The sequence below is a fragment of the Monodelphis domestica genome, chromosome 2, assembly GCF_027887165.1.
Source record: "Monodelphis domestica isolate mMonDom1 chromosome 2, mMonDom1.pri, whole genome shotgun sequence".
Lineage (NCBI taxonomy): Eukaryota > Metazoa > Chordata > Mammalia > Didelphimorphia > Didelphidae > Monodelphis > Monodelphis domestica.
The window spans coordinates 62,635,924-62,649,502 of record NC_077228.1 but is presented as its reverse complement, the minus strand read 5'-3'; the positions used below and the strand labels follow the sequence as shown (position 1 = coordinate 62,649,502).

General features: G+C 40.3%; 1 protein-coding gene across 3 annotated transcripts in view; it reads right to left on the bottom strand.

Annotated features, from left to right (window-relative positions):
* Window positions 1-13,579, bottom strand: part of TIPRL (TOR signaling pathway regulator) — a 45,132-nt gene that overhangs the window by 30,501 nt on the left and 1,052 nt on the right. The window contains exon 1 of one of the 3 annotated variants that reach the window (XM_001364297.5): window positions 3,371-3,690. The exons of 1 other annotated variant lie outside the window; for it this stretch is intronic. In XM_001364297.5, coding sequence (XP_001364334.3) covers window positions 3,371-3,474 — 104 coding nt within the window. In that variant the 5' untranslated portion in view covers window positions 3,475-3,690. Of the gene's footprint in view, window positions 1-3,370; window positions 3,691-13,579 lie in introns of those variants that run through there. One more of the 3 variants, XM_056815506.1, reaches the window with a different exon arrangement.

Here is a 13,579-nt window from a genome sequence, read left to right as displayed (position 1 = left end):
ATTCTTCATGACCTCATTTGGGGTTTTCTTGGCAAAGATACTAGAGTGGTTTAGCATTTCATTCTCCAGACCATTTTACAGATGAAGAACTGAGATAAATGGGGCTTAAGTGACTTGCCCAGGGTCATATAGCTAGCAAATGTCTGAGGCCAGATTTGAGTTCAGGAAGATAGTCTTCCTGACTCTAGGCCCAGTCCTCTCTCTATCCATTGTGCCACCAGCCTGCCTATGTCTTCTCCCTCTATATTATTTCAGCTCCTATAGTTTTAATTATCATCTCTATGCAGATGACTCTCAGATATATTTTTCTAGCCTCTGACCTCCAAAGTCTCAAATTTCCAAATGCCTAAAGGACAATCTTGAATTAGATTAGTACAGAGGATAACATGATCCTCCCAGGCACCCAAGCTCAAAACTTAGGTGTTATCCTAAACTCCTCTCACCTCTCAATAGCCAATCAACTTATCATGTCCTGTCATTTCTACCTTAAAAAGCTATTGTACACCTTTTTCTCCTTTAACATTACAACTACTGGTACATGCTCTGATCACCTAATTCCTAGACTACTGCTGGTTAGTCTCCCTGCCTAAAGTCATTCCAATATATCCTTTATGTAGATGTCAAACTGACAGTGCAAGTCTGTCCATACCAACCCTTTATTCAATAAACTTATTAGTTCCCTATTACCGCAAGATCAAATATAAACTCCTGGTGTTCAAAAGCCTGAATAAACCTGACCCTTTTCTACCTTTCTAGTCATCTTTCACCTTACTACTTACTTATTCCATGTACTCTCAAGATCCAATGGCACTGGCCTCTTGCTATTCTTCAAACAGGACACCTCTATTCTCTGATTCCCGGCATTTTCACTGACTTCCTCCAACTCAAAATGTTCTCCTTCCTCATCTCCAATTGCTAGCTTCCCTGGATTCCTTCAATTTTCAACTAAATTCCCCTGTCCCCCTTTTGCAAAGGCCTTTCTCAGTCCTTCATCTGAGACCCATTCTATTTTGTATTTATCTGACTTGAAAATAGCTATTTGCATAGTGTCCTCTCTATTAAACTGAGCTCTCTGAGAGCAGGGGCTGCTTCTGCTTTGTTTTCTAGGCCTTTCAGGGTATTCCTCCAGCTTAGCACAGTGCCTGACATACATGCTAGATGAGTGACTTACATGGTATCAACATATATATCTCACATAAGCAAAGCTATTGAGAGGAAGTCCTCAATAATTTGTAAGAGTATAAAGGGGCCCTAAAACCAGAGTTCAAAAACTGCTACTTTAATAGCATAAGCTCTATGATAGATATTTTGGATTCTAAGAGGACATTTCTGAAAATTTCTGAGTTATATGTTGTATTCAACATAGCTGAGGTCATTGAACTAGTGTATTTAAGGCTATATTCCTATATATAAATTGCCAAAGGCTCCCCAATTATTAAAATTCAAAATTTTTATTCTTACATTTTCTCTAAATCCTATCCCAATCAGATCTAATCAATATCAAGCTGTGACCTGTCAAAAGCTGCCTGAATATCTAGGCCAATTTATTAAATCATAATTTTATAAAGCCTCTAATGTTACAAGACATTACAATAAATGCTAGAAAAAAAGATATACTGCCCTACCCCAAAGGGTATCTGATGTGCACTTTAACACTTCAGTGCATCTGTAGGTAGTCCCATGGATATTAAATTAAGTACTTCCATGGTTTGAACCAAAATTCATCCATGTCTTTTTATCCTATGCAATTCTTGTTCATATTCTTCAACATATCCTCCAGAGAATATACATATATGACATACATATTACATGACATGGGCCATTCTATATTTTTAAAATACCAAAAGAACATTTGGGCTGTCTGTTATCCCTTACTTTCCCACTTTCATCATTTAATCAGTGATATCCAATTGTGCCAAAGTACAATACAGGACTAGAGAAAAAGGAAATGTTTTAAGGAAAATCTGAAGGAGTAAACACTTCCAAAGAAGGTTTTAAGGAAGTAGTAATTCCTAAGCTAAACTTCCAAAGAAGATTCTGAGGAGTAGAGATGAGGCAGGATTTCATTCTAGATCTGGGGGACACCTCCTTGGGTAAAAGCACAGTATCACTATACATTGAAGTCTACTTCATTTTCAGAATCTCATTCCCAAAGCTATTTCAAGAAATTAACTGGAGGGCTCCCTACTTATAATAATTACCTAAAAATTAGGGTACCACCTCCCATGTTACCACAGGCTTCATTTCTGGTGAAATGTATTCTCAACATTTGCCAATGGCATGGGTATATAAGAAATATTGTCCATGAATAAAGTTTGTGTTGGTTGTTTTGGGATGGGAGAGGGGATCAGGTATTGTAATTTTGTTAATAAAAGGAACCCCCAGTGTGAAAACTTCTTCCACCCATTCAAGTCAATTCCTATTTTACTATCCCAAAGAACACTGATAGATTGAATGACTAGTCCTCGGTTAGTGTCAAAGACAGGAAGTGGCATATAAAAGAAATCTTATCTATGAATAGAGTCTGTCCGGGAGTTGGTGTCTTTTCATATTTTATTTTGCTTTTGATCAGGGCTTGGGATTTTGTCAATGAATAGAAATTCCTGCATGAAACTCCCAGTATCCTAAAATTACTAGCCTAGAAATGAATGCTATCTATAAATCAAGTTTGGTTTTGGGTAGTGTTTTTGGTGGTATAGGGGGGAGGTAGAAAATTTCAGTGAAAACTCCTTCTACCAATGCAAATAGGCAACTCCTAATATAGTCTTATAGGGCAGCTCCACATTAAATTGATGGGGCTTAGGAAGCACAGCCAGTCAGTGTCAGGGGCCAGACAAGAACCCAGGTTTTCCATGGATTTCGGATGCAAAGCTGGGAGATACGGAGCTCTGCACCTATATTCCATAGAAAACCTGGGTTCTTGTCTGGCCCCTGACACTGACTAGCCTTCAGAGTGCATTTGTTCCAAACCACTTGTTTTACAGATGGGGAAATTGAGGTGCAGTTAGCACCAGGTCCCTCGGGGAGATGTGGCATCTGAATCAGAATTTATATTGTCGGGTCCCCTGAGAGCAGTCAGCCTCTACATCTACACTTACCCCTGTCTCAAGAAGCAATGGGGTGGGGGCAGGCACGCCAGTGGGAGACTGTCAAGCAGCGGCCGCGCACGCGCGCTCGGAGGGGCCCCCCGGGCTCTACCCCGGCGGCCGTTCTGCAGTCGCCACCAGAGCAGCCACCAGGCCTGGCCTCGCGGTTCCGCGGAGGCAGGGAGCAGCAGAGAGAACGGCCGCCCCCATCCCCGATCCTGCCCAGCCCCGCGCCCAAGTCCGGCTCCCGGCCTAGCTCCCTACCGACCCTCCCCAAGCCTCACTTCTCCACATCGGCCGACTTCATGATGTGCGTCTTGGCCGCCGTCAGCTTCCAGGGCCCGAAGGAGAAGTCCTGGCGGCTGCTCTGGAAGCCGTGGATCATCATGGCCACAGTGGCGGCGCGGAACCAGCGCGAGCGGCGGCGGCCTCCCTTCTCCCCCGCCCCCACCTCCCCCTCCTCCCCCGAGCCGTTACCATCCCCAGCCCCGCCCCACACCGCTCCGCTTCCCGGCTTGGCCCAGCCCACACCCTGGGCCCCCTTGTCCTCCCGCCCTCCTGCTGGCAGGCCTCCGCCTCCTCCTTCCGCTTCCGGGAGCAGGTTGCCTTCGCGACGAGGCTGTGGCGCGCCGGAAGTCTTAGGAAAAGGCAGAGGGGGTGGGGCTAGAGGAGCCAAAAGGCGTGGCCGGGATCCCTGGAGCAGGCGCGGTCCCGTGACGTCATCGGATGATGTCATCGCAAATGTTTGCGCATACCGAGGGCAGTGCTCATGAAGCTGCCTGAGGCGCTGGTTTTTTTATCTGTATAATTACCCCTAAATCTTGTTTCAGCTCTCTCCTACTCTTCAAGACACCGATTGGAGTTTTCTTGGAAAACATCCTAGTGTGGGTTACTATTTCCTCCTCCAGCTTATTTTACAAATGAGGAAACTGAGGCAAACAGTGTTAAGTGACTTGCACTCGTTCACATAACTAGTAATAAATACCTGAGGCTGAATTTGAACTAGGTCTTCTGGACTCCAGGCAGAACAATCTAGCCACTGCACAATCTACCTGTCCATATATTGTATATTGTATATATACATGTATATGTATATCTATAGGCACATGCGTGTACCTACACACAGAAATACACCCACACACAACAGCTATATGTATATATATGCACATCTATAGTTTGAGACTATAGATATGCCCATACACATCCGAGTGTGTAAATATTAAATATATACGGATTTACTTCAAAGCTACAGCAAGAACAATCTTACATACATTCCTCCACCTGACGAAAAGAGGAGTCAGACGTTTCCTACACAACTTCCGTTTCTGAGACTCAAAACCCAGTTCGACTCCTTCCCAGCATGGAGGGAACGGCCAAAGGTGGTCAGGTGAGTCCCGGCTTAGATTTTCCTGGCTTGAACTTAGAAGGGCATTCTTTGCTTCGGTTTGCAAAACCCAGACTGGGATGCGGAGGAGATGCCTCAGCGCGCTCCAAACCGCTGGCATCCTCAGGGGTGGAGAGGTTCTACTTCAACTACCGTGGAAAAGAGCAGACCCTCCCTACGGCGCTGCTTTTCCCGCTCTTTCTCCTTCCACATTCGAACGTTGGCCAAGTCTCTGGACTCCAGCGTCTCCCTCTCCAACCCATCCATTCCTTACCCGCGCCCTCCTTTTGGACTTCTCTGACTGAGTGCTCCACCATTTTTTGAATTGCACGTAATTTAGTGTTTATTTTAACCCACCGTACTGAAACTCAAAATCAAGCTCTGAGTCAAACCCCAAAAGCATTACAGTGAGTTTGGCCCTCCACTTGTGTAATATCTGAAAGTAGAAATACTAAAAATCTGATTTATTTTATTTACATTTTCATTAATTTTACTATTAACCTCAGTGAATGTAATAGCAATTCTTTTCAAAGGAAAAAAATTCTAATTAAACACCATAAAATGCTCCTCTAATAAACAAATTAATATTTTAGCTTAACAAATGATTGTTTATAACCTCTATATTTAGGAAGTTCGTTTTGATGATAAATTCATTGTCCTGTAAGATCTCCTGGCCTTTGGTTCTTCACCTTATCACTGCCCTCTGCTTCTGCCTTATCATCTGGCTTCCATCTTCACAATTGGATTGAACCAACTTTTCCAAGGGTATCAGCATCTTCCTCCCTGTCTTTATTAATTATAACTTCTCAGTGTTGACCCTACTATTGACCATCCTGTCTGTTTAAATAAACGTTCTTCTCTTGGCTTCAATATGAGATTTTCCCAACCTTTTCCATCATTTCTCTAGTTACTTCTCTCTCCTTCAGTATATTTTTAAGTTTTAACTCCTTAATTTTGTTGCTCTTCAAGATTCTACCTTGACTTACTTTTTCTTTCCTTATTTACTTCTGTTATTTCAATATGATTTCTACCCAGATGACTTCTGAATGAAGACCTTTAGCCTTTCTTTCCCCCAAGCTTTGGGTTTTCATATCAAAGTGACTAGAGGATACCTTCAATCAAAATATCCTGACAAAGACTTAAAATGAATTGACTCTCTTTCTTCCAAAACCCTGATTTTTCAGACTTCTTAGACTTGACTAGATAGATGGAATTGTCTTCACACCAGACATTCCATCAACCATTGATGCATTCTCTGGCTGTCTCCCATACTTAGAATGAGCTCCTCCGTTAGGGTACTGCTGAGAGGGCTTGCTGAGCCCTTCTCAGGGCTCTCATCCATCTTTGGCATCCACTCATCACCCAACTCTCCCCTGTGACTCCCTACCCAGGAAAGCCATATCCACAGGCAGGCTAAATCCAGGTGAAGGGGAACTGGCAGATTTTAAACCCATTGGTGATCTAGGGGAATGTCTATACCAAGAATGGGAAGACGTCTCCCAGGGGAACATCCATAACAGTTCCTAAAATGGCAGCTTCTAATTCATGGTCCAGCTCTCCAATGAGAGAAACAGAGTTATTGTTGTTTAGAAGAAAACTCAATTCATACTTCTCATATCTGACTGAGATATACTATTTTGAGATTTTTCTGACTGGCTTCTCTAACCATGCTTCTTCTCTTCCTTCCTTCCTCTTTTTTTTTTCAGTTTCTTTTTACATTCTGAATTCCCCCATAAGCTTCTTGAGGGCATGGTCTTGCCCTCAAGTGACTTGCCGGTCTCTAGGCCTGACTCTCAATCCACTGAGCCACCCAGCTGCCCCCCCCCCCCCAATACCTAATATTGATTCCAAGACAGAAGGTAAGGGTTAAAAAAAACTAAAGGACAGCTAGATAAACCAGCATATATAAACAGAAAGGACGATGGCTACCAAGACATCTAAATGAGTCTAAATATCTCTAAATAAGTATTGCAAGACAAAGGAAATTGGAACAGCATTGGATGAGACAGAAGACGCTATGTATTCCCAAGAAAGCATGGAACCCCAGCAGGATCTTCTCAAAGGGTTCAAGAGAAAAATAAAAATCTTGAAATCAGAAGTTAAGGAAGTAAATAGAAGTATTTGTGGCCTTCACAGCAGGGGAAAAAAAGCAGAATAGAAAAATTTGAATCCAGATTGTCTCCAAAGAGGCAAGAGGGAACGATTGATAGAAAATACAAATATTCTAAAATAGGGTTTCAAATTTTCTACCTCCCTCCCTCTCTCTTCCCCAGTGCTTTTGTGCAATATATATATATATATATATTTTTTTGTGTGCAATATATATGTATATATTGCACAAAAGCACTGGTATAACCTATTTACCCCCATGGGGAGGTGGGGGGAAGAGAGAGGGAGAGAGAGAGAAAATTTGAATCCTAAAATATCAGAAAACAATTGCAAAATTTGTAGTAAACCATATAATTGAGAAAAGAAAGAATGAATGAAATCAAGAAGGGAAGGAAGGAAAGAAGGATGGAAGGAAGAGCTTCCAAAAGAACATGAGACAGCAAAAGTTTCCAAAACAGATTTAGGCTTCATGTAAAGAAAAACTTCCTCTAAATCAGAGGTGGAATATGCTGCTATGTGGTAGGTTTCTCCTCAATGAAGGGCTTTCATAAAAAAATTGATTGACTGCTTATAGGCATATGATGAAGAGTATTGGATTAGGGCCAGATAACCTTTGAGTTCCCTTCCAATAATGAGACTCTCTTCCCTTTCCTTTTAGCACTCACATCTCAGCTTTGGAAATCTGTCTTCCATTCCCATAAAGTGTTTATAATCTTCCCAGGAAGTTCATGATTAAAACAGTGCAGAGACTTTAATCTCTCTCCTTCTGAAAACAGAATACTTAATGTTCACTTTTTACTGCTCAAAATAGCATTTATATCAAACATTTCACTAAAGTACAGAATGTGAAAATCATCATTTAATTCAGACATTTCTTGGGAATGTAAGTCTTTCCCCTAGGAATATTGCCATGGAGATTTGATGAGGTGGAGAAGGGTGTTGCTTATACACAGGGATACATGAATTTTACCCAGAGTTCACTAAATTTCTGGAGTCTTTGTTGCTTGGAAGGAACTTTCTTACACCAAGAAGTCACCAGACCAGAAGGCAAAGGAACCCTATAAGAAGCTGCCCAAAAAAGGGGGAGGGAGCCTACAAGCAGAACCATTCCACTCCCCTTTTCCCACTGAAATAGCAGAAAATGGCAGTAAAAAAAATGGTCATTGCCCCTGAGACAGAAAGCAAGGCAAAGAAGTGAAATTGAGACTTCATGGTGTGGCAGAGGGTGGAGGAAAATAGGAAGAGATAGTTTAACAAACTTGGGTGGGTTGAACAGATTAGGGTCTTAATCCAAATTCCCTTTATCTGCCTGAAGCTTTGCCTGGGAAAAACTCCAAACTTTTATCAGTCTAAACCCTTCCAATTTCCCCTTTGATGAATAGAAGGGTGGGTATATGTAAAGAAAAAAAGATTCAATTCTCCCTGCTGCAATGATTATGACCTGTAAAGAGAAAAATATTTATTTGAATTCATATACTATTTGAAATTGCTATTAAAGGGTGTGATCATTTAAACTGATTTTTAGTCCAAGTTATTAAGTGCATGGTTTGGGACTGAGAGAAGAGAAACCAATGCAAAAGAGAGAGATTTTCCTGAGCTCAGAATGGGGCAAGAGACAAACCAATTAAAGAAATAATTTCTGCAGCTCTAGTCATCTGATATATCCATACTCTAGTTTTGGGGGGAACCCAGAAAAATGAGCCAGTAAGCACTGAGAGGTAGCTATTGGGGTACAAATAACTATCCTGCACACAAGCATTCAGCAAACTTATTTGACTACAGAACCAAAGACTATTTTAACTGGAAGGTACTTAGACATCTAGTCCAAATTCTAATGCAAACCAACACATTCTCTTTTATACCATCCCTAAAAGAGGTCCTAATCACCCAGCTTCTGGTTTAACTCCTTCACTACTAAGGAATTCTTTATACAGACTACTGTGTTGTTAGACAGCTTGAATTGTTAGAAAATTCATTCTCATGTTGCACCAGAATCTGCCTCAACATTTCACAACCAACACACATTAAATCTCCTTTTTTCCATATTATAAACCTTTGAATGTTTAAAAAGTAGCTATGCCCCTCCCAAATTGTCTTTTATCTAGACTAAAAATAAAATTAAGTCTCTTAAGCTTTCAGTGTTGGATGTGACTGCTCTTATTTCTACCCATATATTCTTCTTTTGATAAACTTCATCCTATCTGATAGAATATATATCTCCAAATGAGCATGGATTAGAGGAGGTTCATTTGTTTTCCATAATCCTCAATGTAGTGATGAGCCCCTAAAACCAACCTCTGACTAGCTGAACAGTATTTACTGAGGAGGAGTATTAGGGATTGATGGTAGTTTCACAAGCAAAAGTCATTGTAGCCTAGAATCTGGGAGGTACAGTCAGACTTTCTACAGAAGATCAAAGCTCTGTTCAGTGTAATTACACCCAACCAAGAATGCCCAAAGCATTGAACTTGGAGTAATTTACATGTCTATAAAATACAGAATTCTTAAGTGGATTGTGGAAATGTCTTAAGGATTTAAGGACATAAAGTATAGAAAACTGGAGTTTGATGAAAATTTGGGAGTTGCCTAGCACAGAGGAAGCTCTTAATAAATATGTGTTGACTATCCTAGCAGAAGGAAGGATGGATGGAAAAGATGCAATGGGGCAGGAGAGAAAAAAGATCTTGAATGATGGCTAATATATAATACTTACAGGGTAGGTGGATGGGTAGCTACATTGTGAGTTGGGTAAGTCTGGAATTGTTATATTATCAGAGGAAATCATCATATCACTCAAGAAGATACTGACTAATGCCCAGCCTTATGGCATCCTTAACAGATCTAGTGGGAAAAAAAATTAAAGACCAATGGAAATTGATGAGAAGATGGAGGCAAAATTCACACCAAATGGGTAGGCATGGATGAACTCATCAGTGATCTTTAGGTGGAGGAATACCTACCCAGATCCATTGGTTGGTTGTCATTCAGTCGTTTTCAGTCATGCCTTACTCTTTGTGAACTCATCTAGGGTTTTCTTGGCAGAGATACTGAAATGTTTGCCATTTCTTCCTCCAACATTCCTCCTTTTACAGATAAGGAAACCAAGGCAAACAGGGTGAAGTGATTTTCCCAGGGTCATACAGCTCATAATGTCTGAGGCCAGATTTGAATTCAGAAAAATGAGTCTTTTTGACTTTCCTCCAAGTGTTCTCTCCTGGCAAGACCTTCCTCTAGTCAAAGAACAGGGTCTGATTTATTTGAGGTTTCACACACAGGAGAGATGGTCAACAAATGTGTTCTGTAACAGGTGCATTACAGTAATCCAGGGAGGCAATGCCCTCTAGTGTTCTTTGCTCTGAATTTCTCCAAATTGATGTCCCTAAAGTACCCTCCTACTGGCTTCTCTGGGTAGCCTAGGCAAAGGACCACCACGCAAAGAACAAGAATTATTTTTTACTCTGATTGTAGTTATAAAAACTCATACTCCCTAGCAATGGGATCATAGGACCATAAATGTAGAACCACAAAGGATCTTAGAAGTCATCTAGTCCAATCCCTTCATTTTTCAGATGAAGAAACCGAGACACAGGGAGGTTAAATGACATGACCACATAACTCCACATAACCCAAAAGTATCCAGTGCAAGACTTGAACCCAGGTCTCCCCAACTCCACATCCACGGTCTTAACCATGGTTCCATGGTGTCTGTCCATTGGAACTCCCCATTTAGCCTAATCCTAGCTTCTCTGTTTCTGTTAATTTAGGACCATTTTCCCAGTCACTGAGGCTTGATTATACTTTCACAATATCTCTGACATGCCTTCCTTCTTTTCCATTTCTAATACCTGGCATAGGCTCTCATTGCTTCTCACTAGAATCACTGTAACAACCACCAAAACTGTTACTGTCATGTTCTCTCCCCCTTTCAGTTCATCCTTAATGACACTCACAAAGCAATTCTTCTAATGCTTGGGGCTGATTACATCACTTTCCTTTTTAAAAAAAATTTTAGCTTTCCTAAAAATAATAAACAGTAAATATTTAAAACCATCAGCAAACATCATCTGCAATGGGGATAAATTGGAAGCATTCCCAATCAGGAATCAGATCAGGAGTGAAACAAGGATGCCCATTATCACCTCTACTATTTAACATTGTACTAGAAACACTAGCAGTAGCAATTAGAGCAGAAAAATAATTTGAAGGTATTAAAATAGGCAATGAAGAGACCAAGCTATCACTCTTTGCAGATGATATGATGATATATGTAAAGAATCCTAGAGAATCAACTGAGAAGCTAGTGGAAATAATCAATAATTTTAGCAAAGTTGCAGGATACAAAATAAACCCACATCTCAGCAGCAAGAGTTAGAAAAAGAAATTACATTTAAAATCACCCTAGACAATATAAAATACTTAGGAATCTATCTGCTGAGACAAACACAGGAACTATATGAACACTCTCCACAAAACACTCTCCACACAATTAAAACTAGACCTAAACAATTGGGAAAACATTAATTTCTCATGGGTAGGACGAGCTAATATAATAAAAATGACAATCCTATCCAAATTAATTTACTTAGTCAGTACCATACCTATCAAACTACCAAGAAACTTTTTTAGTGAATTAAGGAAAAACTATAACAAAGTTCATTTGGAAGAACAAAAGATCAAGACTATCAAGGAAATAATGAAAAAAAAAGTGAAAGAGGTGGGAGCCTAGCAGTACCAGATCTCAAACTATACTATAAAACAGTGGTCATCAAAACAATATGGTACTGGTTAAGAGACAGAAGGGAGGATCAGTGGAATAGAGTTGGGGTAAATGACCTCAGCAAGGCAGTATATGATAAATCCATAGATCCCAGCTTTGGGGACAAAAATCCACTGTTTGATAAAAACTGCTGGGAAAATTGGAAAACAGAATGGGAGAGATTAGATTTAGATCAACATCTCACACCCTATACCAAGATAAACTCATAGTGGGTGAATGACTTGAATATAAAGAAGGAAACTATAAGTAAATTAGGTAAACACAGAATAGTATACCTGTCAGATCTTTGGGAAAGGAAAGATTTTAAGACCAAATAAGAGTTAGAAAAAATTACAAAATGTAAAATGAATAATTTTGATTGCATTAAATTAAAAAGGTTTTGTACAAACAAAACCAATGCAACCAAAATTAGAAGAGAAGCGACAAATTGGGGGGGAAATCTTTATAACAAAAACCTTTGACAAAGGTCTAATTACTCAAATATATAAGGAGCTGAATCAATTGTACAAAAAATCAAGCCATTACCCAATTGATAAATGAGCAAAAGACATGAATAGGCAATTTTCAGATCAAGAAATCAAAACTATCAATAAGCATATGAAAAAGTGTTCTAAATCTCTTATAATCAGAGAGATGCAAATCAAAACATTTCTGAGGTACCACCTCACACCTAGCAGATTGGCTAACATGACAGCAAAGAAATGTAATGAATGCTGGAGGGGATGTGGAAAAGTAGGGACATTAAAGCATTGCTGGTAGAGTTGTGAATTGATCCAACCATTCTGGAGGGCAATTTGGAACTATGCCCAAAGGGCGATAAAGGACTGTCTGCCCTTTGATCCAGCTATAGCACTGCTGGGTTTGTACCCCAAAGAGATAATAAGGAAAAAGGCTTGTAAAAGAATATTCATAGATGCACTCTTTGTGGTGGCAAAAAATTGGAAAATGAGGGGATGCCCTTCAATTGGGGAATAACTGAACAAATTGTGGTATATGTTGGTGATGGAATACTATTGTGCTATAAGGAATGATGAACTGAAAGAATTCCATGTGAACTGGAACGACCTCCAAGAACTCATGAAGAGTGAAAGGAGCAGAACCAAGAGAACATTATACACAAAAACAGATACACTGTGGCACCATAAAATGTAATGGACTTCTCTACTATGTAAACCTCAAAATTCCTTAGACTTATAAATGTTGGAAATTTCACCATTGGGATATTTCATACTTGGAAAATTTCTTACTGATAGTCTATTGGAATGGGAACCCCATTGGCATGGGAGGTTCCTTCTCTTCCCTTCTTAAGATTACTTTAGGACAGAAACCTTTTGCTGAACAATGGAAAGGACTTTGACCTATGCTTAAGCATAGAACAGGAATTTCTTTGAGTCATGATTGATTTTAGAATTGATACAATGGAGATACTTGGAATCAATCTCCACCCTATTCAGTCCTAACAGGATTGAGTAAGGGCTGCAGCCTAGATCAAAATTTAATTATTCCAATCTCTACCCTACTCAGGTTAACAGGATTTGGAAAGGGCTGTAGCAAAGGAGCAAAGATTTAATCATTTGAAAATATGACCTTCAACAGACATGTGCAAAGCCTCTGGGCGGTCCTGGGTTAAGCTAGAGCCTCCATTGGCACAGGGAAATTGATGGACAGTGATTGGTAGATGTGAGAACTGAGGGGAGGCAACTTGGATGGTTTCCTTAAGGATAGGGGGGTCTGAAGACTCGAAGGTGTGGTTGAGGAGTTGATCGGGGTGGTGGCAGTGTACTCTGAGAAGCTTGCTCGGAAAGAAGCTGAAGGTGGGGGCCTCTGAGACTGTTTCTCCATTTTGGTCACGTGAGTAATAGGGACTGATCTCCTTTCTTTGCCCCAGCTATCTAAGGGCTTGGGCCTTTTGGCCCAGCCTAAACAGAAGGGGTATTTAAGCCCTATTCCTTTCTCTCCCTTTTTCTCTCTCTCTATCTCTAATTCCTTTCTTCCTCCTATTGTAATTAAACTCCATAAAAGATTGACTGCAAACTTGAGTTTTCATTTAGGAATTACATAGCTGAATTCCTTGGCGACCTTAAATTAATATATATCAGTCTTTAAAGTGATTCCCTTGTAACAACTAGCAGTAATGCAATGATCTAGGACAATTCAGAGGGTCTTATGAGAAAGAACGCTATCCACATCGGGAGGAAGAACTGTGGGAGCAGAAACACAGAA